Here is a 27693-nt window from a genome sequence, read left to right as displayed (position 1 = left end):
TCATTAACGCGTATTTATTGAGTACCTCCGACCAAACCAACGTGCCAGGTGCTATATGAAAAAATAAAATGAGATGCCATCTTTGTCCTCCCAGAGCGGACAGTCCAGTTTGCGGATAAGGTAATATACATGTGAAATAGTCCTTATAGTACAAGATAATACATAAACACAAATCCCGTGATCTGGAGTGCCATGGCCTTTATAGAGGGTGGCCCCACTGGAGCGGTGGGGTTGGGAGAGATGCTTCCCAGAAGAGTAGAGGTGGAGGTTGAGGTCACCTTCAACCTAGCCAGACACCCCCTGGGTATGTTCCTTATGGCCCCCCTAGCTCGAGGGGAGCCAGAGGTGCTGGCGTGTGGAGTATCGAAAAAGCATCAGCCATCTTCATTCAAACACATCTGGGCTGTGCATGCACCGCCTACCGGATTGTGTCCTAGGTGCCCTCGGGAGACAGCCACGGCTAAAGCAAACAGAAATGGAGGGAGAACTCCCTGCTCCTCATGGAGCTGACATTCCAGCAGGAGGGAAGACCGTCAATAATAAACAAGTAGTTATACTCTTAGCGGGTGACGCGCACAGGAGACAAATGGAGTTGCAGGGACATGAAGGGGGCTTTGGGTTTGAAGGGGGACAGGAGAGAGGTCGCAATTTTAAATTCTGGGCTCCGGATAGGTCTTGCGAATGCATTTGGGCCGGTTCTATGTTTGTGTGGAGGGGAGGAAGACCGGGAGGTGATGTACACGGGCGGTGTTGGTTGGGGTCCAGATATGTGGAGGGACTATAAACAATTAACCCCTTCATGTGTGAACGCCTCATTCTGGACACACAGGTATTCCACTGTGATGAGGATGATGAATGCAAAGCTGTTATCACAGGGTTTGTGCTGTGCCCATCCCCACTGTAACCCTGTGGGACAGCGTAGCCTCCTGTGGTTGCAGTGGTTCCCGCCTCCTTGGGTTTTCGTGGGCTGAGAAAGCAGATCCCGTGCGGAGTCAAGAAGTAGTAGGATGCAGCAGACCCCTGGGGTTCAGGGACCCCTGGCCTCACCCCAGTAGCCCTGGGCTCCACCTTGTCTCATAGGGAGCCCAGATGTCCACAGCCAGTATTTCTATCAGCTGCCCTCCGGGTCCTCGTGGGCGTTATCTCTGATCCTCTCTGCGACCCTGCCAAGGAGAAATTATTTTGTGCCTGAGCGAAGCGGGGCTGGGAGATTTCCGGTAATCTACCCAGGGTCGGGGAGCTCTATCTAGTCAGCGAAGAAGCCGGGACGTAACTCAGGGTCAATCCTTTCTCCATTAACCGTTCTGCGTCCCAGCAACAAATAGATCTTTGTAAAATACTGCCTTTCCCACACTCAAGATTCTCCACTGCGTTCTTACTGTCAAAACTAAATTAGTTGCGGAGCAAGGTTGGGTTTTTAGGATGCATTCATTTATATTACTCTTTTGTTTTCTTTTTTTTTTTCTTTTAAGTTCATGCTCGTTAGACGTTTGGGAAGCAGAGGGATTTGAAATGTGGACAGAGGGACGAGAGCCACTATTAACATCTTGTCATTTCCTCGTCTTTCCTTCTTCGATTCCATTTCAAAAACGGTTGTACTTCCTTTGGGTACAAAGTTTTATATTCTGGTTTATTTTCACTTAAGGCAAACGTCATAAACATTTCCAATATTAATGTCTTTTTGAAAACTACTGTGCTAAAATATGCAGAAGCTTCTAAACGTGGTTTTACTGGTGAGGCAAATACCGTAAGACATTGCCTGCCGTCCCATAGATGATTTAACCGCGGTCTTTCAGCTGGATATTTAGCTTGCTTGCAACCTTCGACCCTTCTCGCTAAGGTTATAATATCCTCCTTTGACATAAAGGTTTCCCTTCCCCATTGTAGGATTATCTTCCACAAGTGGAATTAATAAAGTATTTAATTGCCGTGACCATTTGTGTCCATTGCCTTCCTGGAATGTTCCCTCTGTCCAGATCCTGCCTGTGTCCCACAACCCATTTTAGACTCTCTCCCCCTAAGGAACCCCCTCCCCAGCCCCCACTACTGTAAACCATGCTGGCCTCTCCCTCTGCTGACCATGGGCCCCCAGTATGGTGAGTCACTCCTGCCTTTCCAGTCGTGTTCCCTCCCCGAGGGCATGTCCCCAGGTCCTACGCCTGATTTCTATCCTCTGTAACAGTCCTCCTCACTGACTGAACGAATCTACTTCACCTTCTTGCTTCTCCATAAAGGAAAATCCAGTTACAAGGTGGCATCACGTCAATCACACCTCGAGGGGAAGGACACCAGTTTTTTGTGGGAACAGAAGAATCACACATTTACCGCGTCAACTTCACGGATTTCAAAGAGACTCTCATCGCAACCTGTCACTCCGAAGCTGTCCAGGACATTGTCTTTCCATTGTAAGTACAAGAGCAAAGTCTTTTGGCTCCTGAAGTCAGTGAAAACATGGAGGTCTGATGCAGTGTGCCAAGAAATTTAATTTTATCTCATTCGTGCATTTCAACATGTATTAATACGATTATGATCTTCCATCCTTAAATTTCTCAATTATAGTCAGTTGTCTTAATAACAGTTATCATCTAATATTAATTATAATAATTAGAAATATAACACTGGTGCTTTATTATTATTTAATAACTATTATTAACAATAATTATGTCTGTTGCCTTCACCCTGCGGCCACATTAATTTTCACAGTCCAAATATGGGCTTCTTTAGAACGTTGGCTTTTCTTTTTTTTTTCCCGGATATATGCATATTTTATATTTATCAACTCTAAATATGTACCTATCTAGAAGGTTGGCTTTTCTAAGAAAGCCATCATGGAAACTTTTCTGTTTTCCCAGGGCTGTCTGGCGAAAGCTTGTTAGAGCCCTTTTCCAAACTTCTTTCAAGTCATTCGTTCATGCCTTTCAGGTCTTCCACACTTGGCGCACTTAATGGCGGAGGACACAAGAAGATTACCTCTTAAAATCTTTTAAAAAGGGGGGGGGGCGCGCCTGGGTGGTTCAGTGGGTTAAAGCCTCTGCCTTCGGCTCAGGTCATGATCCCAGGGTCCTGGGATCGAGCCCTGCATCTGGCTTTCTGCTCCGCAGGGAGCCTGCTTCCTCCTCTCTCTCTCTGCCTACCTGCGATCTCTCTCTGTCAAATAAATAAATAAAATCTTAAAAAAATAAATAAATAAAATTAAAAAAAAAAGAAGATTACCTCTTGGTAATCTTCTGGATTTCTTGGTAAACCCCGCCTGAGACAAGTGAGATGACCAACCACCAGCAGTTTCGATATCAAAAAAGTCATAGTTTGCCATTACTTGCTCCTGAAACACATTTTGTCTCTGGTGATGTTCATCCCAGGAAGCTGACCAGATGGTTTTGGCTCTGACCTTCCTCAGTATGTAGCTTGAATTTACAGAACTCAGGATCATTGGTTTATGGGTAGTAAGACTCGCTTTGAAAACTGGATGCTTACGATCATAAGATGGACGTTGGGTTCCCTGAGGCATTGCAGTTGGCAATTAGCTTCTTCCAAGTGTTTTGTTTATTTATTTTTTTTAAAGATTTTTTAATTTATTTATTTGACAGAGAGAGATCACAAGCAGGCAGAGAGGCAGTCAGAGAGAGAGGAGGAAGCAGGCTCCCTGCTGAGCAGAGAGCCCGATGCGGGGCTCGATCCCAGGACCCCGAGATCATGACCTGAGCCGAAGGCAGCGGCTTAACCCACTGAGCCACCCAGGCGCCCCTGTTTTGTTTATTTTAAGTAAGCGCCACGCCCAGCATGGAGCCCATTGTGGGACACTTGAACTCACAACCCTGAGATCAAGACCTAAGCTGAGATCAAGAGTTGGATGCTTAACCGACTGCACTACCGAGGCAGCCCGACAATTTTAAATGTTTCTAATGGTGAAAATGGCCGGTGCTTCCCACCAGGGGGATCCTTTTTGGAAACTGGTTGGTTCTTTTCTTTCCGTCTTACTTTTTCCTCTCTTTCTAAGGAGTTCAGTAGAATCGATTTGTAAAATTATTTGGCTCTGGGGCCTTTTATAAGACTAGATTTTTTTTAAAGATTTTATTTATTTATTTGACATACAGAGATCACAAGTAGGCAGAGAGGCAGGCAGAGTGAGGGGGATGGGAAGCAGGCTCACCGGCTGAGCAGAGAGCCCGATGCAGGGCTTGATCCCAGGACCCTAGGATCATGACCTGTGCCGAAAGCAGAGGCCTTAACCACTGAGCCACCCAGGTGCCCCGAGACTAGATTTTTAACTATCTTTTCAAATTCTCGTATAGTTATTGACCTATTCAGGATTTGTAACTCCTCTCCCCCCCCCCTCCTTTTTCTTTTTCTTGAAAACCAGCTTTATGGAAATAGAATTTACATACCATAAAGTTTACCCACTGAGAGTGTGCAACTCAGTGTGGGTCGTTTTGTATATTTACAGAGTTGTGTGACCAACACCATAATCTAACTCTAGAAGATTTCATTATCCCAAAAAGAAGCCTATTAAGAGGCACCAACCATTCCCGCTTTGCTCTCTCCTCCTCTCTTCCCGCCAAGCTGTGGAGAAAACTGAGCTGAGAGGAAGAAGGCACGGTACATGGGCATCATGTACAAGACTGTCTTTTCCTTTCCTTGTGGATTCGGCTGTGTTCATGTATATGGTTTTCAGCTGCTATTACTTTGTATGCCAAGGCATTGATCTGCTGGGAAGAAGTAATGTATGAACCAAGGCAGCCTCTGTGATAGTCCGGGCCTGTTTGTCAATTGCATGAGCCAATGTACATTTCAGAGACAAATGCTGCTGTAGCGAAAGATACCATGTCTCTTTCCAACCCACAGGTATTGTTTAGTTTTAAGTAAGTCTTCATCTTTTCATAGAATTTAGTCCATTCGTACTTCCATCTCTCTAATAAGTTTATAGATTTTTTTTAAAGATTATTTACTTATTTATTTGACAGATCACATTTCCCACTGAGCCACCCAGGAGCCCCTAGATTATTTTCTACTTAACATGTTACCTTTCTTGGTGTTTTCTTTTTTTGCTTTCATTGTGTTGCGATCGACTTTTTTGGTCCTGCCTTCCCCTGCCCTACTTTACAGGACTTGTTAACTAGTCATTGTATTTTCATTCACTTAGTGATCAGCCTTGATTTTTTTTATATGCATGTTTAAACATATTTTTCTGCCAAAGACTAGGGTTCACCAACATTTATATCATGTTTTCCAAAGAAGCAAGAGTCTCAAGGTATTTTATTTCTCTTTACCTTCCTCTTACCATCTCTCATGCTAACATTGTTTAGAATTTATAGAATTGGGGCACCTGGGTGGCTCAGTGGGTTAAGCCGCTGCCTTCGGCTCAGGTCATGATCTCAGGGTCCTGGGATCGAGCCCCGCGTCGGGCTCTCTGCTCAGTGGGGAGCCTGCTTCTTCCTCTCTCTCTGCCTGCCTCTCTGCCTACTTGTGATCTCTCTCTGTCAAATAAATAAATAAAATCTTAAAAAAAAATAGAATTTATAGAATTAAGTAGTTATGAACTGAATATAGAATTACAGTTATTGTCTTTTGCAAATAATCACCTTTAGATTTTTATTTTTGTTTTTTTACCTTTAGATTTTTAAAGATTTATATATTTTAGAGAGAGAGAGAATGAGAATGGGGGAAGGGGCAGAGGGAGAGGGAGAGAATCTCAAGCAATGTCCCTGCTGAGCACAGAGTGCTGGGATTGGATCCCAGGACCCTGAGATCATGACCTGAGCCATGATCAAGAATCGGCTGCCCAACCGACTGAGCCACCCAGGGCCCCTAGTCCACTTACCTTTTTTTTTTTTTTTTTTTGGTCATTTTAATTCTTTTTTTTTTTTCTTACTTCTTTTCAGCGTAACAGTTTTTACTGTTTTTACTGTTTTTGCACCACACCCAGTGCTCCATGCAATACATGCCCTCCCTAATACCCACCACCTGGTTCCCCCAACCTCCCACCCCCCACCCCTTCAAAACCATCAGGTTGTTTTTCAGAATCCACAGTCTCTCATGGTTCATCTCCCCCTCCAATTTCCCCAACTCTCTTTTCCTCTCCATCTCCCCATGTCCTCCATGTTATTCCTTATGCTCCACAACTAAGTGAAACCATATGATAATTGACTCTCTCTGCTTGACTTATTTCACTCAGCATAATCTCTTCCAGTCCCGTCCATGTTGCTACTAAAGTTGGGTATTTAAACTTTCTGATGGAGGCATAATACTCCATAGTGTATATGGACCACATCTTCCTTATCCATTCGTCCGTTGAAGGGCATCTTGGTTCTTTCCACAGTTTGGTGACCGTAGCCATTGCTGCTATAAACATTGGGGTACAGATGGCCCTTCTTTTCACTGCATCTGTATCTTTGGGGTAAATACCCAGTAGTCCACTTACTCTTAATGTAAGCTTTGATATAGCAGTATCAAATCCTCCGTTTTGTTACTTGTTTTCTTTGGTCTCATCTGTTCTTTGTTTTATTCTTTCCTACCACCTTTTGCTTTGATCAAAAACATTTGATTAGCCTTCCATTTTAGTTGCTCTGTTAGTTCTCTACCTCTATATCTTTGCATTGATTTCCTTAGTGATTGCTCTAAGGATGACGATATGCATTTTTAACACGTCACAGCCTGCGGAGAGTTGACATTGAATGACTTCAGGTAAAATGGAATCTGGTAACTTTGCAACAGTTTATTTCTCTTCACCTCACTCTTAGTGCTGTTGTTTTCATATATACCTATTAACATTATAAACCCATTAATACAAAATCATAATTTTTGTTTTAAATAGTCATAAACCTTAAAGTCATGAATATATATGTTATAATTAGTTATAATATATCATAAAGATATGGCTTCTAGTTCTTTGTTGCTATTACCTGTTACTTCCTTGTTATCATTGTTTCCTTTAATGTTTTGAATGCATTTTCCCATTTTTTTTAAGATAATTTTTTTAAAGATTTTACTTATTTATTTGACAGACAGAGATCACAAGTAGGCAGAGAGGCAGACAGAGAGAGAGAGGGGAAAGCAGGCTCCCCACGGAGCAGAGAGCCCAATGTGGGGCTCGATCCCAGGACCCTGGGATCATGACCTGAGCCAAAGGCAGAGGCTTAACCCACTGAGCCATCCAGGCGCCCCTCTGAATGCATTTTAAATTAGTTGCTTTGAAGTCTTTGCTAATCCAACACCTCGATCTACTTGGAGTCCGTTTCTTTTGACTGCCTTTTTCCCAAATCATATTTTCCTATTTCTTTGCATGTCTGCTTTTTTGTTGAAATTTCAGCGTGATAGCTAATACACTGTAGTAATTCTGACTTCTGTGGTGTTCTCTGAGGATTATTGGCCTGGACTCAAACTGCAGATTTTGTCTTTCTCCCAGAATGCAGCAACTGACATTCTCACGGCTTCCCACTGCTCCTTTTTTTATACAGGTTCTTGGTACTCCTGTGGGCTTGCGGAATTTAGCATTCACTGAGGGATTTGTGCAGAATTGAAGCTCATCCTCTCTGTGGTTTCCTTGCTCCTAGGGATTACTCCCTAATTTCCAGGTGTTCTTGTGACCTCAGGCCCTGGCTTCTGATATTTTAAGCCTGTAAGGTCCAGCTTTCTGCCCCCCAAGCTGAACACAGTTGGTGAATGTATTCAGTTAAAAAGGCAAAAAACCCCTCTCAGGTTGATCCCATGTAACTCTGTCTTCAAAAATAGACTCCTTAAAAAGAAAGATCAATAGAATTTTTTAAAAAGAAAGAAAAGAAAAGCAGAGTTCCTCTCTGGTCTCTGTTTCTCCTTCCTCTTGGGTTTTCTCCCATGCATGTAGAAGGGAGCTGTCAGATGAGAATTTGGGCAGTGTTTTTAATCTTTTTTTTTTTTTTAAGATTTTATTTATTTATTTGACAGACAGAGATCACAAGTAGGCAGGGAGGCAGGCAGAGAGAGAGAGGGAAGCAGGCTCCCCACGGAGCAGAGAGCCCGATGCGGGGCTCGATCCCAAGACCGTGAGATCATGACCTGAGCCGAAGGCAGAGGCTTAACCCACTGAGCCACCCAGGTGCCCCAAGTGTTTCTAATCTTAATTTAGGTTTTACTCTGATGGATCTCTTGCTGCCAGGATTTCCCCTTTGAATTTTCCAGCCCTCAACTCTGATCTCTGCACACCTTCAGCCAGTAAGACTGTGGTTTTTCCACCACCTTCTTCTGTGGCCACCAGAGCTGGGGGAGTGGGAGACACCCTCAGATTAGCCAGCGATGCGATCATGACCCTTAACCCTTTCTGGCTGCATTTTTACAAGGCCAAACGCTTCTTGACTTCTGTGGACTTTTAAATGTTTTCGGTGTCTTTGGGATTTTAGGTTCTTGCTATCGTTAAGGCCATCCAGTGTTTTTAACTGTCGCCTGTGGGAAGGTTTGTGTGACCGTGTCACTGCTCCAACATTACAAGAAGTACTCCTTCCTTGTGATTTTGATATTTTGTGTTTTTCTCTAGGTTTGTCTCCTCACAAATTTTTTTTTTTAGAAAAAATTTTTTTTAATTTTTTTTTTTTAAGATTTTATTTATTTGACAGAGAGAGAGAGATCACAAGTAGGTGGAGAGGCAGGCAGAGAGAGAGAGAGAGAGGAGGAAGCAAGCTCCCCACTGAGCAGAGAGCCCGATACGGGGCTCGATCCCTGGACCCTGGGATCATGACCTGAGCTGAAGGCAGAGGCTTTAACCCACTGAGCCACCTAGGCGCCCTTCCTCACAGATTTTATCCAGCTGATTTCTCTTTGTCCTCAACATTTCTGGTCTATTTGATGATGATCTGTCCTGCTTCCCTGTATCTACCTCTGCATCGTCTACCTCTGTCCTCTGTATCTGTCTCTTCGTTTCTGGGCTTTTCGAGGGGAGGCACGTGGGCCTAGGGCGCCATCTTGATCCAGTCAGTTTGGATTTTTTTCTGGAACTTCACCTTTCAGATCCTAAACTAGGGAAAATGTGCTACATGAAAAGCTTAGGTCTGGACTAGATTCCTGATGAAGGAGCCTGTCTATCCAGAGTAAGGGAAGTTTGGGAAGTTCTCTAGGTGCCCTCATTCCACAATATTTGCTTTTCATGAGGAGTCCACATGCCTCTTTAAGAGTTCACTGTCCCCACAGAAGAGGCCCCTCCCATAGAAAACCTCTCTTATTTTAAATAACCGTTGTCTTCTAAGGTTGGCTTGATTTGATCAAACAGAAAGCATATCATCACCTCAGCTGTCCCCTTCCAGGACGTGCTCTTTCTAAGGAACTATTCCAGCATTAGAATTGTTTTTCTCTCAGCCCCAAATTAAATATAGGGAAAAGATCCACTTATTTTTCTATTCATTCCAAAGCAAGTAGGTCTTAAAACACGAGAGAGGGAACTCTCTTTTCCTGAATGTGCTTTGGAGGAAATACAGATATTTCTTGAGAAGCTCCTAAACTTAAAAGTTAACCTCCATAGAGACTCTAAAGCTATAAATTCATAGTTGTAAATCAGGTGACTTTATTGTACCCCAGTAGTACTCCTTTTTCTTATCCAAACTGGAATAACCTATAATTTTTGACGTAATAGTGTTTTACACTCTAATTATGAGTTGTCCTTTAAAAACAAGTGGGGGGCGCCAGGGTGACTCCGTCAGTTAAGTGTATGACTTTGGCTCAGATCATGATCCTGGGGTCCTGGGGTCAGGTCCTGCATCCAGCTTCACGCTCAGCAGGGAGTCTGCTGCTCCCTCTGCCCCTCCCCCCACTCATGCGCACGCTCGTGGTCTCTTTCTCTCAAATAAATAAAATCTTTTTTTTTTTTTTTTTTTAAAGAAAGGACAGGCCAATTTCTCTGGCTTCACTTCCTTGTCCAGAATCTCATATTTTCTCACAACCAGCCAAAGTACTGCTCTAGCTCATCCGCAGACACGAATTCTAGCCCCTGTGTCATTTTTCCCTTTGAAATTATATGATTATCTACTCTATGGGACACGTGAGATTTAGCCTCTCTTCATATCCATATTCCACAGCTGTGTTTTGACCTCAGCCTACCAGGCCATTTAAAAACTTTGACATTTTCCTCTTGAGCAACTTTGTCCCAGCTCGTCCTCCGGGCAAAGGGCTACAAACGATGGTCTAGGGATGTCTATGGATGGTCTACTTGTGGGCATTGAATGCCATTTTACACGAGGGTTCTGTGAGCCCGTGGGGCTCGGAGATCCAGGTGTCCAGCGGGCATCCTTCCCCGGATCCTTGTTCGCTCCATCTGAGAGCCGAGCGTGTACCTTGTATGGCTGCTCTCTTCATTCTCGCGGTGGCTCCTTCACAGCGGCACCGCCGAGCTGTTTGCCACCTGTGCCAAGAAGGACATCAGGGTATGGCACACACTGTCCAACCGGGAGCTGCTGCGCATCACCGTGCCCAACATGACCTGCCACAGCATCGATTTCATGCGGGACGGCAAGAGCATCATCTCGGGTAACGTTGACATTCTCGGGCGTTGGCGTGGGCTCTGGCTGTGGCTTTGGACCTCGCTCTCCTTCCTCGTGGGTCTCTCCGTGTGCACACCCCAGGGTAGCCTCCCGCCGCCCCCCGCCTCACTTCTGATCCCGCTTCCCTATGGAGTCCCCTTCCAGCCTGGAGACTTTCTGAGCTCAGAATGACCGAAGACAATTCCGCTTCCCCCAACCTTGCTGCACAGAGTGTGTTGCTTTCTCTCTGGGAGGAGAATTTATAGCAATTTGATTTATAGCAATTTGATTACCAGACGGATTTGAGGGGTTGGTGAGTACAGGGCACCCGTGTTAGAAACCCTTCCATTGTTGGAGAGAGAAAAACCTGACTTCAACTATGTTATGCCCCAAAGGGAACCGCTTTTAACTCCATTGATCCTCTTGTGCCAAAATATTTTAACATAAATTACAGACTCCAGTATATTCCACCTCCAAATACTTCAGGGTATATCCCTAAAAGTAATGTTTTCCTATGAAACTATAATTTCTTTTTTTTTTCTTCTTTTAGATTTCCACTTATTCATTTGACAGAGAGATCATAAGTAGGCACAGAGGCAGGCAGAGAGAGGGGGGAAGCAGGCTCCCTGTTCAGCAGAGAGCCCGATGTGGGGCTCGATCCCAGGACCCTGAGATCATGATCCAAGCTGCAGGCAGTGGCTTAACCCACTGAGCCACCCAGGTGCCCCAAAACTATAATTTCTTAATGTCATCTTATGTTCAACTCGTACGCAAATGTGTCCAGTGGTCAAATGTTCACATCACTCAGAAAAGAGTTAAGTGGATCTTTTTTTCCTTTTTAAGATTTTATTTATTTGAGAGAGCGTGCACACTCAAGCATGAGTTGGGGGAGGGGCAGAGGCAGAGGGAGAAGCAGACGCCTTGCTGATCAGGGGGCCCGATGCGGGGCTTGATCCCAGGACCCCGGGATCACGACCTGAGCCAAAGGCAGATGCTTATGCCACTGAGCCACCCAGGCGCCCCTCAAGTGGATCTTTAAGTGCAGCCATTGAAATGGTGACATCAGGACCCCATATTGCCCCCTCTTTTCCTGGCTCTGTTTCCTCCCCATTGGCTTCTCCCTTGGGAGGACACACAGCAGACACAAGGAGCTCTTGCCTTCCAGCATTTGCCTCTGATGGCCCTCACATCAGGGCATTTCCCATCATCTTCACCTTGTCCCAGCCACCACCATCCCCTAGATTCTTCTAGTACCTTCTTACCAGGGCTCCCTGCCTCTTTTCTCACTCACCAGCCCTCTCCCCTAGTCTGTTCTCAACACAGAAGCTAGGGATCTCTTAAGGTATGAGTCCAATCATGCCATTTCCAGGGTTAATAACTCTAAGTCCCTGCAGTTGCCCTAACGTCCCTCCCCCACCTTCTTACCTCTGATTTTGTGTCTTACCACTCACCCCCTGTGGCCACGCTTGCTCTTTTGCTGTTCCTCAAGCACATGATACGTGGGGCCTTTGCTCTGGCTGCTCAGTCTGCCTGGGCTCTTCTGTCCCCAGGCAGCCCCATGACCCACTTGGTTCACCCCCGCACTCCCTCAGATCTTTGCTGAAATGCAGGATCTACCATGAACATCTTGAAAATTGCCCAAGTCAAGAGGTGACACTAAGGCTGATGAGAGGGAGCCAGCCCCATGAAGACCTGGGGGAAGAGCATTCTAGGCAGAGGGAACAGCAGGGGCAAAGGTCCTGGGGTGGAAAATGGCTTGATGTATTGTAGGAATAGAAAGATGCCAGTGTGTCTGGAGGTCAGTGAGTAGAGTTGGGGTCAAAGTTGAGGGAGAATGGTAGTAGATGAAGGTGAAGAGCTAGGTAGGGAGCAGAGAGTAGTTACCACGGAGAGTAGTCACCATGGGGGAAAAAGAGTTGGATTTTCTTCGTTAGTGAGAATGCCTTTTGAATCTTTTTTTTTTTAACTTTTTTTTTTAGATTTTATTTATTTATTTGACAGAGATCACAAGTAGGCGAGAGAGAGGAGGAAGCAGGCCCCCTGCTGAGCAGAGAGCATGATGTGGGGCTCGATCCCAGGATCCTGGGATCATGACCTGAGCCGAAGGCAGAGGCTTTAACCCACTGAGCCACCCAGGCACTCCCCTTTTGAATCTTCTTGATTGAGTGGGTGACATGATTATAAATGCACCCAGGCCCCCGCATAGGTAATTGATTGAGGGAAGCAAGAGTCAGGCTAGGGAGAAAGCTATTACAATCACCCAGGAGAGAGGTGTTTGTGGCTTGGATGAGCATGGGCCCAGTGGAAGGATTGGGAAGTGGCTAGATTCTAGACGTTTTTTAACTGTAGAGTTGGGGCTTGCTGATGGGTTAGACTTGGGTTGGGTTTCATGGGGTTGGGTAGAGGGAATAGGGAGGAATCAGGGATGACTCTGAAGTTCTTGGCTTAAAGACCTAGATGGTTGATGGCAACCTTTATTGGGATGGGGAAGATGGCGGGAGTCGGGGAAGGAGCATCAGGTTTAAAATAGAGGGAGGGGTAGGAAGCCACCATGTGCTTGGAAATGTCTAATTCTCCATCCCAGGTGTGATATCTCACAGGAGAGGAGGGAGCTGGCCTCCTTCATTTCTCCCCACCCCAAATGTTTTCTCCTAGGATGGGATACACCTAAAGGCAGGTGTGGCCCATTTGGGGAGTCAGGGATAGGATTCCTGGCCGCTGTCGGGGGCCGGCCTCTCTCCTCCATCACCTCCCTGGTCCTGACTCCTTTATGACTGAAGAGCGCCAGGATCTGCCCAGAGAGTGGGAGCGTACTGATCCTACCTGCCTTTTGTTCCCCTTCCATGCCAGCGTGGGACGACGGTCGAATCCGAGCCTTTGCCCCAGAGACAGGCCGGCTGATATACGTCATTAACAACGCCCACAGGATCGGAGTGACAGCCATCGCTACCACCAGTGACTGTAAACGGGTCATCAGCGGCGGCGGGGAAGGGGAGGTACCATTCTTGAAGGTGGAATCTTTTTCTAGAAACCTCAGTTTAGAGCAACTGCCTTATAGAAAGCCACTGGCTTGACTCTTTAAACTTTACCTGGAGTCAGGCAGGACCAACGTAAGATTTTGAAGAAACCCTAAAATACATCATAAAGTAATGTTCTAATAATGGAGATACACATCTAGGTATGTTTATTCATGAACGAACACGTAAGATACAGACACGAAAGCATTCTACATGGAATCAAACTTTGATTCCAAGTTAGTGTTTTGCCAGAATTTTGGAATTGCTTGTTCTTTTTTTCCTCCAAAGACTACAGTTACATAGTTGTCTTCATCATATCTTTTAAAGAAGATGCTATTTTTAGAGCGAATTCTTTCATCTACCCAGATGTTTGACCGTTATTTTAAAGTCGTTACACTTGACCTTCCCTTCATCCTTTGGAGGAGCCTGAAACCTCTTCCGTTCACACATTTTTCTGAGCCTCTCCCTCCCCACTCCCCGGCGTTCTCTGCCTCCACCCCAACCCCAGCCTTCCCTTCTCCAGAAAGGACATTTTCTTTTCCTTTCTATTCTTCCTGCTATTGTAGGAATAACTTAACAGGGAGAAAAAAGATCCAGCATCTCGATGTGGCCTTTAGCAGAGTGTGGGCCAAACAGACTCATGGCTGAGCATTTGGGCTCCAGACTCCTACTGCCTGGGCACAAAGTCCACTTCCGCCACTTCCCAGCTGCGTGACCCGGGGCACGCTCTTCAACCTCTCTGTGCTTCCCTTTCCTGTGCATAAAGGGAAGATAACAACCGACACTCCCAGTTCGTGAGATATTTTGCACTGCTTCATACCAAGTTTTCAAAATCGGCTGTGCGTTGCATTCAGAGCCCACGTGGTGAGTCACGTGACAGGTGTTCCAGAGACACGTCTAGCCCTGGACCCACCCCTGCTCTCTGCCCACCGCCCCCTCAAGGGTTTGGACCCCCTTCTTTCACTCTTCAGCCGCGCTGGTGCCGACCCCCGCAGCATCCTTGTTTGCTCCCTCACCCTTTCCGAGTGTCTGCCTTGTTCACGCCCAAACATGGCTTGGACCAGATCATCTGCTTCTCAGTGATGACAACTGCGGGAGGAAATCCTACATTATGAATGCATTCATTGCCCTTGGCGATCTTTTCGGAACACCCCATCAGCCCTTCCTCCCATTCCCCACGCAGCTGCTACTGACCTTCCTTCTGAAAGGCATACTCTTCAAGGTCTTTGCTAAGTGCTGGAGACCAGGGGCTGCTGGTCAGCAGGTGCACATGGGTATGAATTCAGCACTTCCCGAAATACTCAAGCACTTCCATTTTCATTGGTAAATGGCCTTGCCTGAGTTGCAAGGATCCCAGTACCATCATCTCATTCCCTTACCCCCACAAACACACCTCAAAACCCCGCAATTCCACCGTGAAAGGGCTAGTAACGCCCAGAACATCCAAAGTTCCAGGCCTGGGGGCCCACACCATAGGAATTAGAAAATTTTAGAAAATTTGAAAATCTTGCTGAAGACTGGATGTATGCCTCTGCATATAGTGGCTTAAACAAGATTAGAGAATTGTATGGACACGGCTCATCTGGGATAATTTCGTGGTTCCTCCTCTTCCTACTAAGGAAATGGCTTAGAATGGTTTTCTTACATTGTTTATGGCTGCTTTCCCCTTTTGGGTACAAATAAGTTAGTCTGTTATCACTTACCCTAGTTTCCAGCCAAGTGTTCACAGGGACCTACTATTCTTGTATTCTTGTATTGTCTTATGCTTCTCATGCTAGAAAATCTCTTTTCTTTTCCACAAGTCCGACATAGTCACTGTAAGAAAGTGGAAGTGTCTGACCACATTATTATGTTTTCTGGTACAGTCATGACACAATGTTCATCTTTTATATACGACATATAATGACTTTCCTTTTATGTCCCTTTTATTATGGTGAAAGCATCCTACGGACTGTTTCCAAATTTCGTGGGTAGGGCCCATGACCTATGATATGACTTTCACTTCAGGATAGCAGGCGGGTGTGTGTGTGGGGGGGTGGTCGGAAAATATTTGCTGTAGAAAGTGGGTCTCGGCAGCTTTGATGAGTCTGGGAACCTTTGATTGGAAATGATTAAAGCCCAGCAGCTGGTGTGATGCTTAAATACAGCGGTGGGTCCCCATCAGCCTTCCCGATGGCCTCGGAAGCCCGAGAGCAACGCTCAGCCGAACTGAGCAGACACACTATTCTGCTTGGTTTTACAGCAGGCATCTGGTACCCTTCTCAGCCTGAAAAGTGCACGTAGGTCTGGGATCGGTGGTAGCATTTTCCTGGCTCCGTGGAAGAATTTTCTTGTTCTGCGGCTTATCGTTCCCACCTTACTCGGCTGAGATGAGAACAGGGAGTTTAAAATAACAAGCACGGCAGAGCTGAAAAAGCTCTTGGATATATACATATACATATGTGTGTGTCTGTGTGTGTGTGTATTTTTTTTAATCCCTTCCAAAGTCCCTAGCTTGTGTTGAGAGCCTCTGCTTGGTGGCTTTCAGGTGAGGGTCTGGCAGATCAGCTGTCAGACCCAGAAGCTGGAGGAGGCCCTGAAGGAGCACAAATCCTCCGTGTCCTGCATCCGGGTGAAGAACAACAACGAGGAATGTGTCACGGCCAGCACGGACGGGACTTGCATCATCTGGGACCTCGTGTAGGTACCCGTCCGTGATAGGGAGCGTCCTCTCATGCTGGAAGCTTGTCACAGCCCCTGGACAGCACCTGACTTCCAGCTAACTATAACTAGACCAAAGCACATGAACTTTATTGTTGGTTTCATACAGCAATTTTTATTTATTTATTTATTTATTTATTTATTTATTTATTTATTTATTTTACTATAAGCACTTTAGCTGTGTGTTTTCATTTGGAATGACACCCTATTCCCCTAACCCTCTCCTTGCCCAGCCCCTCTCTACCACTCCGAGGGTGACTTGCCTTTGTGCCTAACTGCATTAGAGAGACTGAAATAAGACCAGAGGCAGGAGAAAAGAGATCTACATCTAGAAAACGGATCTAGGTATTGCCAAAGAATACAGAACATTCTAGATTGCAGAGAAGAGAATGGGAATTAAGGCAAGGGCAGAACACTTTTTATTCAATGCATTAAAAAAAACCCAAAACCAAAGAAAATCCCCCCAGGCTGGTCCTGTGTGTGTCTCACTTCGACCTGCCCATGAAGCACCTAGAGATCTTGCCAATGTGTAGATTTTTACTGAATAGATCCAGAGGGCTGCCTGAGAGCCTGCATTCCAAGCCAGATCCCGAGAGATGCCCCTGGTTCAAAGACTGCACTTGTCGGAGGTCGTAGCCTCCCCCAGAACTCCCTTTTGGGATGACCACACGTGTCCAAGTGGGGTGGGGGCGGGGAGAAGCCATCCATACCTGTTTCTTCGCGTCCTATCTCCTGCGATGGTTTTCAGACCATGGTGCCCCTGGGAACGAGCTGGGCTGCTGATGAAAAGCGCCCGTCTGTGGGCCTCATCCCAGCCTGCTACATCCAGATCCCCAGAGGCAAAGCTCAGGAATATCCCTTTTTAAGAAGCTATCCCCCGGGGGCGCCTGGGTGACTCAGTGGGTTAAAGCCTAGGCCTCAGGTCAGGATCCCACCGTCCTGGGATCTAGCCCCGCATCAGGCTCTCTGCTCAGCAGGGAACCTGCTTCCTCCTCTCTCTCTGCCTGCTTCTCTGCCTACTTGTGATCTCTGTCAAGTAAATGAATAAAATCTTAAAAAAAAAAAGAAGCTGTGCCCCATACTTCACCACTCGGGTGGGAGGAACCTTTCCTTCAACTCAGTGGCCTCAAGAATATGGTGGCTTGTGTGGAAGGCAGCAGGGTGACTCTGAATTCAGCCTCTCCAACTTCATGCCTCCTGGGACTCGAGGCTTCCCCTGGGGTTCCATGCTGTCTTTGGAAAAGGCAACCCCCCACCCTGGGTCATTGGGCTGCCCCGCAGGTGCCCTGGGAGGATCCCGAAGTGGAGGGTCATGGTCGCCAGAAGTCTGTCTGGGGTAGACACACCAATGCAACCCAAACTTGGGTCAGATCCCATCTGAGCAGTAAACACATCTTAGAGGGGAGGAGAAGTCACAGCTTCTGGGTCTCATTTTCAGACGTCTCCGGAGGAATCAGATGATCCTGGCTAATACCTTATTCCAGTGTGTTTGTTACCATCCTGAAGAGTTCCAGATCATCACCAGCGGGACCGACAGGAAGGTAAGCACTCCCTAGCAGGAGTCAGGATCCTTCCAGAAGAAGCTTTCACATGCTGCAGCCACAGGAGTGGCCTCTGGACTGGAGCCCCACACCGTCAGAGCCCAGTTTTGCTGATAGTAGCTGCTCAGAAGTACTGGTTTTCATGATTAGGGCATTTCTGAGGCTAGAACCCAGTTGCCCAGCCCGGAGGTCCCTTTGATGACTTTCAAATCCAGTAACAATTGAGTTCTTATCTCGTGTCCCTCCTACTTTATCAGCATAGTACTACAAATCTCGTTAGCTGGGGAGCCCATGTCCTTGGGTGAAGATTGGTCCCTCTTTGGGTGGGTGGGGGGAACCCTGCCACTTGGAGCAAAGGAAAGGCTTCAGGAGAGAGGCACAGGGACGGGCAAGGACGCTAGGGGGTCATCTACCCTCCTGGCCACGTCAGACCAGCCAGGTGTCCGTCTCATTACCTGAGCAACCAATGAATGGATTTGGAGTCCCCTAACCCAGACTTGGAGATCATTGAAGAAGAGCTTGTGTATTTGTCTTTTCACAAGCCACAGAAAAAGTTGAGCTCAAAGTATAAAAATACTGTAGGGAAAATACTAGAGGGACCTCTCTATGCTCCCCCAACACTGAAAATAGAATCTAGGGATGGGGGGGTGCTCTTGGGGGGCTCAGTCAGTTAAACATCCACCTTTGGCTCAGGTCATGATGTCAGTGTCCTGGGGTTGAGTCCCACATGGGGCTTCCCGCTTCATGGGGAGTCGCTTCTCCCTCTCCTTCTGCTCCTTCTCCCCATTCATGCTTGTGCTCTCTCTCTCTCAAATAAATAAATAAAATCTTTAAAAAAAAATCTAGGAATGGGGCTTTTCCCTGTTTAAGCTTCCCAGGTGACTGGGGACTACTGTCCAAAGATACTTTGTCATTAAAAACCCAAGAAATGCCCCCAGGTGTGGGCCAGGGTTTGCCTGACACAGACTGTTTGGGGGGGCCCAGAGTTCTGCCTCACTCTAGTGTCTGTAAGGTTGGCCTTACTAGTTCCTTTGTGTCTTGCCCACCCAACCTGGCTTACGTCTGCCCACCCCCAGGCCCGTTTCACTTCCGGTCTAAGCAGGTTTCCTCTTGGAACGGGGTCAGGGGCAGTGAGGGCGCAGAAAGGATATTAGGAAGTTCGCCATGATGTCACCATAAGTGTTATTAGTCCATGGTTCATAAAGCTTGTAGATTTGTGTCCCGTTTCCCTTATGCCAGGGAATGGAATGGTCTTTGAGTTTATGAGACTTGAAACAGTCTCCTTCCCTCATCTGGCAATTGTCACCAGAATATTCAAAGCATAAATCATGAATCAGTACAACGACCCAAAGGGCTGGGGACATGATGGCGTTCTTGCTGTCAGGGAGCTGATCAACCTTGCATCGTTATCGAAGGCGGGAGGGGATGGATGGGATGGGCACTTGGAAATGAACCCGTCCATGAACTGTGGGTTAATAGGAGAACAAGATGATGTCAGATGGTGAAACGGATAAAAGGAAGTAGAACAGGTTACACGATCCAGCTTTAGCTAGGATGATTGGCGAAGGTCTCCTCAAGGAGGTGATACTTGAGCTGAGAACTGAGTGGCAGAGGACCTCACCATGCTTAGCTCTCAGGGAAGACCATCAGCAGAGGATACGCCTGAGGGAAAGCCAAGGTGCCGTCAGGCTGCCCAGAAGAGGGTCACTATGACTTTGGCCAAGAGACCAGGCAGTCAGCTACACGAGAAACGAGGATTTGGGCATACATCTATATTCCTTTACGCTTTTCCTATGAAAACAACTCTTTGTTTTGTTTTGGGTTTTTTTTTTTTTTTTTGGTTTTTTAAAATTTATTTGTTAGAGAGAGTGAGCACAGGCAGACAGAGTGGCAGGCAGAGGCAGAGGGAGAAGCAGGCTCCCTGCTGAGCAAGGAGTCCAACGTGGGACTCGATCCCAGGATGCTGGGATCATGACCTGAGCCGAAGGCAGCTGCTTAACCAACTGAGCCACCCAGGCGTCCTGAAAACAACTCTTTGTTAAAGCGATCAAGCATCACTGGAAATTAATAAATTAGCTAAAAGAAAATTTTTTTTTAAAACAGCATACACAATTTCTAGCTAGATTCAGAGGAATACGGATTCCCAACATAATGACCTGAACAGCACATGTCTAACAACATGAGATATGAAATGCCTGCCCAAGCTCACACTCTTGAGTCATGGTCAAGAGCTTTGCTTGGAAAGAGATCTTCTTGGGGTGCCTGGGTGGCTCAGTTGGTTAAGCGTCTCCATTCCACTCAGCTCATGATCTCAGGGTCCTGGGATGGAGCCCCATGGGTGCTGCTCCCTCTCCCTCTGCCTCCCCATCCCCCAGCTTGTGCTCTCTCTCTGTCAAATAAGTAAATAAAATCTGGGGGGAAAAAAAGAAAAGAAAAATTTTTGAATAGGTTGTTCATTTACACAGTTCAAAGTTCAAGAAGTATAAAAGCAGTATATTGAGAGAAAAATCTCCTCCCTCTAGCACCCCCCACTCTCCCGCCTGCCCTTCTGTTCCCCATCCCTAATCTAGGAGGGGCCATATTATCAATTTGCCTCTAGACCCCACGCTGGGGGGGGGGGGGTGTTTCACTGCTTTGTGGCAGAACAGAACCTTGGAAATAGGGCGAGGTGGGGAAGAGCTCGCAGTCAGAGCCCACAGAACTCTCTGGGCGGCTCACTCCCCCAGCAGCTGGAGGCAGACGCTTCCCTTCCACCACGCCCTCCCCTGAGAGCTGAACCGGGAACGTGGATGCTGTGGCTGTTTCCTTCTTCATTTACAGCTTGCCTCGGACTCCCGAGCGCTTGGTCTCACCTAAAGCGCTTTCTGTCACAATCCGGGCTTACTGGCACAGTCTCCTTCTCTCTAAATAGAACGAGAATGTAAAAACCAACGCCAAAAATACGAAAATGCCTTTCTCCACCCCCTGCCTGAGCCTATTTATAATTCCAGCCCATCTCTCCTCCCGGGGTGTATTTTTGCCACTTTCTATATAAAGTAGAACCCATCTTCTGCTAGTGTGCGCGTGCGCGAGCGGATGCTTCCACCGGGCCGAACCCTGCCCGACGCTGCTTTTCTAAATTCCAGATTGCTTACTGGGAAGTCTTTGATGGGTCGGTCATCAGAGAGTTGGAAGGTTCCTTGTCTGGGTCGGTCAATGGAATGGATATCACCCAGGAAGGAGTGCACTTCGTCACGGGTGAGTCCTGGGGTGGGAAAAGGAAGCCCCCAGCCCTGCTTATTTAAATGGGAACCTAGAACCCCCCAGAAGGTGGGAGGCAACAGGAAGTGAGGACACAAGTGTCAACAGGCCCCCGTGGTGAAGAGTCAGTCCCCAGCATTGCAGGTGGTGTGGCTGGAAAAGAAAGTTGCAGAAGTCACGCTTCCGTGGGAGGAAACTTCTGTCCATGAGCCTTGGGAGCACACAGAAAAGCTAAGCCTTACATTGCTTCCCTTTTTTGGTGGTGGCGATCGATGCGGAAATGGGCCTTTAAATGGTCTGGGTTATCTGGCATGCCTTGCACTGTTATTTCCTCCGGAAGTCTTAAAAATCAGAATTTCCAGGAGGTTGGCACCGACCATACAACTCGCCTTCTGGAACATCATTGACCATCATTTTCTGCCAGGCCCTGATTCTTCAGGACATTAACGAATAAATGCTCCGAATGAATTAAAGTTTCACAAACACATCTCCTTTCAGCATGATAGAAAACTATGCAGGGTGTGACCCCAACCGCACATACAGGCGCTTACATAGACCTGTATACTTGTACCGAAAAGACCAGAAGGAGCGAAACCAAAGGCCTTCTCAGTGGTTATTTCTGGGCGGTGGGCTAAAAGGGGATATCACCTCTTTGTGTTTCTTTCTCCCCAATTTACTACAACAGACCTAGGTTTTTATAATCAAGGAAAAGAGTTCCTATGCAGATTTTCTTCCTTTATCCACGTGGGAACGTGAAGCATGTGTTGAAAATTAGCCACTTGCTTGGAATCAGGGCTGTTCTTCCCTAACCCCGGGGGAGAAATGACATACACCTGCTGGTCTTTTTCAGGTGGAAATGACCATCTGGTCAAAGTGTGGGATTATAATGAGGGTGAAGTGACTCACGTCGGGGTGGGACACAGCGGCAACATCACCAGCATCCGGATAAGTCCAGGAAATCAGTACATCATTAGCGTGAGTGCTGACGGAGCAATTTTGAGATGGAAGTGCCCGTTTTCCTCCTGAGGCCGCGGAGACTTCTGGGACTGCAGCACTGCCTACGGCTCTGTTGAAAGTTGACCTTAGATAACTCTTAACACTGATTTGGGTTTCCTCACATCCGTGATTCTGTTTTTGAGTCAAAATATTTTTATCGTGAAATTTCTCCTTTTCTTTGTAGGATGCATTTTTACCTTCTTAGATTGTATATTAAAATGGGAATGTGTTCAAGAATAAGTTGTCCAGACTGTAATTAAAAGGGTTTTTTTATTAAGAATAAATTCCCAGTTGCTGGTTTCCTGTCTTAATCTCTGCTTTACGACAGTAAAACCCATGGTCTTTCTGCATCATTTGTCCACACACAGCACTGCTGCTGTTCTCTAAAAATAAGGAGGGTCTGCTTACCTTCCTAACCAGCCTTTCACACGTCAAGCTGCAATGGGGCAAGACTTGGTTTGAGTCCAGATCATGGGTAGGATATTAGGATCTCTCTTCTTCCTTCCAACTCTCTGAGCCTCAGTTTGGCCTTTTGTGAAGCAAGAATACCGGCTTAAAAGGTTATTTTGAGAATTAAGTGAAATAATGAGTTAAAGTGTTGGCAGAACTCCTGATGGAGTAGAGTGAAACCTGAATTTTGGTACCTTCTCAAAGAAACCGTGCGTTCTTGGGGATACCGGGGTAACCATCAAAGGTGAAATTTCACAGATGCTTTTCTGGGCGAGCGAAGGCAAGGGGATGGCCTTTGTGTACTGATCATCCAAATAGGTTTTTTTGGTTTGTTTTTGTTTTTCCAGAGAGGGTAAATCATGGCATTTTCAAGAAACACTTCAAGTCTCCAAATCACAGTACACTTTTTTGTTCTAGGCCTGTTTTTTTAATTCTTTAACTAATGCTCCCCCGCCCGCTTTGTTTTGCATCAGGTCATCTGCTGGGACCCTATTTGACACATCAAGGCAGATATTTTAATAAATGATCACCTATCAAATAAGTAACATTTCAGGGCGTTGATGTAATAATGCGTCCCGCTGTTGTCTTTCTGACCCAGAAATTGATGAGAAATTCGTCTGCAAGACTTTGCCTGATTAATTATAAACCTGACAGTTACAGGGTCAAGTGAGCTGAGGCCCCCAGGGTGACCCAGGGAACCAAGGGAGGGGCAAGGCCAAGCCAGTTCTGATTGGGCACCAATTCAGCGAGGGGACCGCATAGGAGGCGCGCCTGAGAGCCGGAAAACTTCCTGGTAAGCAAACACCGAGGTTGGAAAGAGCAAGCCTGTGTGCTCAGCCAACCGCAGAGCCGGGTCGAGTTCCGGTTTCTTGGCCTCGGTACTGGCGCGAGCCTCCTCGGGCCAAGCTAGGACGCTGAAGTCTCGTTTGCAGGTTTTGGGGAAGCGAGTCTGACCTGGTCTGCAGTTGAAAGAAGGAAATCACAACCATCCCGGATGATTCTTCCCGGGGCAACGCGCGGCTGCCAGTCCTGGAAGGCCTCCCGGACCGGGACAGTCGGGCTGGAGGCAGCGCCACCTGTGCGCGCACACCTGCTCCTGCAAGTGGGAGGACCCCGCGGTCACTCCCCAAGCCGGTCCCAGCTCCCGGTGCGCGCCTCTCGCAGCGCCGGAGGCTGCCCCTTGGGGAGTCTCCCTTTCCCCGTTCTTCATATTCACCTGCACGTAATTCCCAGAAACTCAAGCTATCCGGGGCTGGGCAATCCAGCAGGCGCTTTCCAATGTACCACCCCTCTACCGTTCCGCAGCTTGCAGCCTGGCGGGAGTGGGAGTGAAATTCGGGGCGTCGGTTGGTTAAGAGGTAAGGAAGGGTGGGGACCCAGAGCGTGCGGGTCCCGCGCCTCTGCTAGCGGGCGGCGCCGCGGGGCCGGGCCCGAAGGGGTGGGGGCTGGTGGCGCTGCCCTGGGCGGGCCCTGCGGCCGGATTCCCGCGCGGGGCGGGGCGGGGCAACTCCGCCCCTGGCTCCGCCTCCGCCCTGTCCCGGCACACCTGGCCGGCAGGTAGTCGGCACCCGCCGCTTTTCCGGGGCTGTCAGGTCCGTTTAGCGGCGCGTGCAGCTCGCGGCCGGGGGGCTCGGCTCCGAGGGCGAGCGGGCTGGAGCCATGGACCCGGGCACCGGGGCCGCGGCGGGAGAGGGGCCGCCCGCGCCCCGGCCCCGCCGCCGCCGCTCCCTGCGTCGCCTGTTCAGCCGCTTCCTGCTGGCACTGGGCAGCCGCTCCCGCCCGGGGGCCTCGCCTACCCGGCCGCGGCCCCAGCCGGGACCCCGCGAGGGCGACGGGGACGGGGAGGGGGGCTTCGCCTGCGCGCCGGGCCCCGCCCCGGCCGCGCGCGGGAGCCCGGGGGAGGATCGCCTGCCCGGCGCCCAGCCCCAGCCCCCCGCCGGCGACGGCGCGCGGCCCCCGGGCGCGCAGGGCTTGAAGAACCACGGCAATACCTGTTTTATGAACGCCGTGGTGCAGTGTCTCAGCAACACCGACCTGCTAGCCGAGTTCCTGGCGCTGGGGCGCTACCGGGCGGCGCCGGGCCGCGCCGAGGTCACCGAGCAGCTGGCGGCGCTGGTGCGCGCGCTCTGGACGCGCGAGTACACGCCCCAACTTTCTGCCGAGTTCAAGGTAGGCAGCGCGCCCGCCTCCCGCCCCCGCCGCGATGGCCAAAGCGCGCGCCCCGGCCGGAAAGGGTCTTCTGGGGGCCCTCTTCCGAGGGCACCCAGCGCGGCAGCTCGGCTCGCCGCCTTTGTTCCGCGGTGATGTGTCGTGCTATCGCTTGCCGGAAGTCTTCTCTGTGAATTTCTCCCAGGTGTTTTGGAGCGGGGGGAGTCGATTTGGGTGTATTCAGCATTTTTGCATTCAACAAACATTTGTTGAAGTTGAAGGCCTTTGGGTCCCGGTGGCAATCTAGTGCTGCGGGGCCCTTTCCAGTCTGGAGGGGTGTGGAGTGGCAAGCCTGATTCGAAAGGCCTCTGAGGAAGGAGAGGATGCCGGCGTTGAGAACTGAATGACAAGGACGCCGCCTGGTCAAGGGGCTAGGAGTGACCCAGGTAGAGGGAACAGAGAGCCCCAGAGCCTCAGGCCTGGAGGCGCGAAAAGAAAACTAGTGGCCTGGGGCGTGGATGAGGTTGGTCAGATCCTGCAAGGTCTTCGAGGCCGTGGTAAGGAGTTTGGGTTTTATTCTAAACCCAGTGGAAGCTGAGATCACGTGGGCCGGGTACTGTGCTGAGTGCCCCGGGGAGAGGCAGTGAGTGTGCTCTGTTGGAGAAAGTGCACCTTAAATCGCCCACTATGCCTTGGTTTGGGGTTGCAATTCATTGGCAGCGGGATCACCTTCTACTTTACCCTACCCTGTAGGGTCCTGTGGCCCTGGAAGTTCTGTATGTCACACAAACCCCCTCAGGGTTCAGCCGCGTGTTTGGGATCCCAGTTGGATTACAGAGTTCCTGATCATTGATGCACATGGCTTGCTTCCTGCTACCAAAACCACAGCTCTGGGCAGAGAGCTGAGGCTCCCCATAGACTAAGGATTGTTCTTGGGGGAGGGGAACCTGTCAGTGTTCATTCCACAGGCATCACCGCTCTTGAGTTTCAGCCTGAAAAAGCAATCCTTGCCATGTGACCCACAGGGTGCCAGCCTGTTGCTCTCCTCTCTGTTCTGCAGGTCAGTGGGTCAACAGGATGTCATTCGTATCTCCCTGTGGCAGCATTCGCCTTCTCAGTAATGAGGCACTACGGTGTTCCCCTGCTTATGCTTGGGGGATACATCCCAAGACCCCCAGTGGGTGCCTGAAGCCATAGATTAATACCATGTTTCTTCCTACGCATGCATACTTACGTGCGGTAAAGCTTACTTTGTAAGTCAGGTACCTTAGAGGAACAGCAGTAACTCATCATAAAACAAGAACAGTTATAACAGCATACCGTAATAAAAGGTAGGGGAATGGCGTCTCTCTCTGCAAATATCATATGCTGTACTCACCCTTCTGGCGAGGATGCGAGGTGGTAAAATGCCGAGGTGATGAGGCCAGGCAAGGCGAGGGAGGTCAGCGTTGCCACACCATTGAGCTTCTGACCTAAGTCGGGAGGCTCGTCTGCTTCCCTACGAGGTTTGCCCTCGAGTACCTGAAACCACAGAAAACTTAGGATGTGGGGGACTGCTGTAGGGTAGAGTGGTTAACAGCAAGGTCTCTGGAGCTTTGTGACCTCCAGTGAGTTACCAAATCCCACTGCTCCTCAACTGTCCTCCTCTGGGAAATGGGACAGAACGGTACCCACCTTATCAGATCATAGTGAGGATGGGTGAGTTCTCTGCATTGGCACTTAGAACAGTGCCTGACCCCCTAGGAAGCTTTTGTCATTCCTGCCATTCTGCCTTCTCACCTAGAGAGGCGTGGGGGAGGGAGGGAGGGAAGTAATGTTTGTATACTTCTGTTCTCCTGCAGGTCCTGCCCCAGGGGAGAGACAGAAGTAGCTTGAAAAAAATCTTCCAAATTAGTAAATGCTCTCTCGGTGACTCACCAGGATTTCCTATCTCACCCCTGCTCTCTAATCCTCAGGGCCTGGAAGCTCCCTCTGAGACCCAGGGAAGTGAAGGCTAGTCTGGTTGTTAATTGTTAACAAGGGTGATGTCATCTGAGGTTTCCTGGGACTTTTTGGGTAGCCAGAGCTTGGAGGGAGCCAACGAGGCCAGCATCTGGGCTTTCAGTAAACCCTGCTGATTACAAACTAGGTGGGCTCCTCTTGTTTTATAATGAGGAAACATCCCTTCACCCAGCAGACATTTCTGGAGTGTTCCGACACTCTCCCAGGAACAAGGAACTCAAGAGAAGCCCTGAGTGCAAAACCTCCTGGGACTGCTTTTTGGGAGTTCCCCATCCAGCAGGAGAGGTGGTGTTAATGCAGTGATCCCACAGGCCGGTGATCAGAGCTGGTGACAAGGGCTGGAAAATCAAAATACAAGGCACTCAGAAGGCAGTTGCAGCAGGAGGTGGTGATTGATGGGGGGGGGGGGGACATGGGAGGGCATGTCCCGGGAGAAGTAACCATCAGGAAAGTTCAAGCAGGGTCAGGGGAGCGTGGGGATGTGCCTTCCTTGTCAGTCACTGATCACTGCGATCACCCCGGGCAGGTGGAGCTGAGGGGCCTTCTGTGGTCGGGGCAGCATAAATGCAAGATTAAACAAATTAACAGAAGGAGCGCCCGGGTGGCTCAGGCAGTTAGGCACCTGCCTTCAGCTCAAGTCCTGATCCCAGGGTCCTGGCATCCAGCCCGTCATGGGGCTCCCTGATGATCAATGGGGAGTCTGCTTCTCCCTCTCCCACCTCCCCACCCCCACTTACTTTCTCCCTCTTTATCAATTAAATAAATAAAATCTTTTAAAAAATTAATTAATTAATGGGAGACTCTTTCCCTGGATAGAGGGTCTGGAGAATTGTTTGGGGACAAGCGTGGAAGGTTCTGTCCAAGAGTTGGGTCTTGAGAAGGGATTGATCGCTTCAGACCGAGGAAGCGGGGAATGGAGAAGGGCCTGGCATGCCGGACTGAGTTACCCCAATCCCAGCCATGCAGATGGGATGGCTTTGTAGTGTCCTCTTTCCTTTCCTTCCTACAGCCTACAGACAGTAGGACCACTCTGTTTCAACAGCACATGAATAAACACCTGAAAATAGATCCTGCCCATGGTATCATCTATGACACTTTGCTTCTCTAATGATGTTCATTAAA

The 27693-nt window shown here is 48.5% G+C and overlaps 2 protein-coding genes and 1 long non-coding RNA gene across 7 annotated transcripts in view; 2 read left to right on the top strand and 1 right to left on the bottom strand.

Annotated features, from left to right (window-relative positions):
* CFAP52 (cilia and flagella associated protein 52) overlaps positions 1–22272 on the top strand; it is a 40070-nt gene extending 17798 nt beyond the window's left edge. Inside the window, exons 8-14 of the mRNA XM_047707613.1 lie at positions 2235–2405; positions 10337–10485; positions 13329–13474; positions 16023–16174; positions 17634–17736; positions 20862–20973; positions 21827–22272. Coding sequence (XP_047563569.1) covers positions 2235–2405; positions 10337–10485; positions 13329–13474; positions 16023–16174; positions 17634–17736; positions 20862–20973; positions 21827–22002 — 1009 coding nt within the window. The 3' untranslated portion in view covers positions 22003–22272. The remainder of the gene's footprint in view (positions 1–2234; positions 2406–10336; positions 10486–13328; positions 13475–16022; positions 16175–17633; positions 17737–20861; positions 20974–21826) is intronic.
* Positions 20097–22019, bottom strand: LOC125087370 (uncharacterized). Its single transcript, XR_007123418.1, has 3 exons — positions 21883–22019; positions 20871–20980; positions 20097–20639 (listed from the first exon to the last, which is right to left on the bottom strand). It is a non-coding gene; the product is annotated as an uncharacterized LOC125087370 (long non-coding RNA).
* A 1278-nt stretch (positions 22273–23550) lies between the features above and the next one.
* Positions 23551–27693, top strand: part of USP43 (ubiquitin specific peptidase 43) — a 51537-nt gene continuing 47394 nt past the window's right edge. For 2 of the 5 annotated variants that reach the window (XM_047707609.1, XM_047707608.1), the window contains exon 1: positions 23931–24591. In XM_047707609.1, coding sequence (XP_047563565.1) covers positions 24082–24591 — 510 coding nt within the window. In that variant the 5' untranslated portion in view covers positions 23931–24081. Of the gene's footprint in view, positions 23570–23930; positions 24592–24636; positions 24776–24858; positions 25128–27693 lie in introns of those variants that run through there. The other 3 variants (XM_047707612.1, XM_047707611.1, XM_047707610.1) reach the window with 3 other exon arrangements.

This window comes from Lutra lutra, chromosome 16, assembly GCF_902655055.1.
Source record: "Lutra lutra chromosome 16, mLutLut1.2, whole genome shotgun sequence".
NCBI classification, from domain to species: domain Eukaryota; kingdom Metazoa; phylum Chordata; class Mammalia; order Carnivora; family Mustelidae; genus Lutra; species Lutra lutra.
The sequence above is the reverse complement of the archived record's forward strand: the minus strand, read 5'-3'. Positions and strand labels throughout refer to the sequence as shown.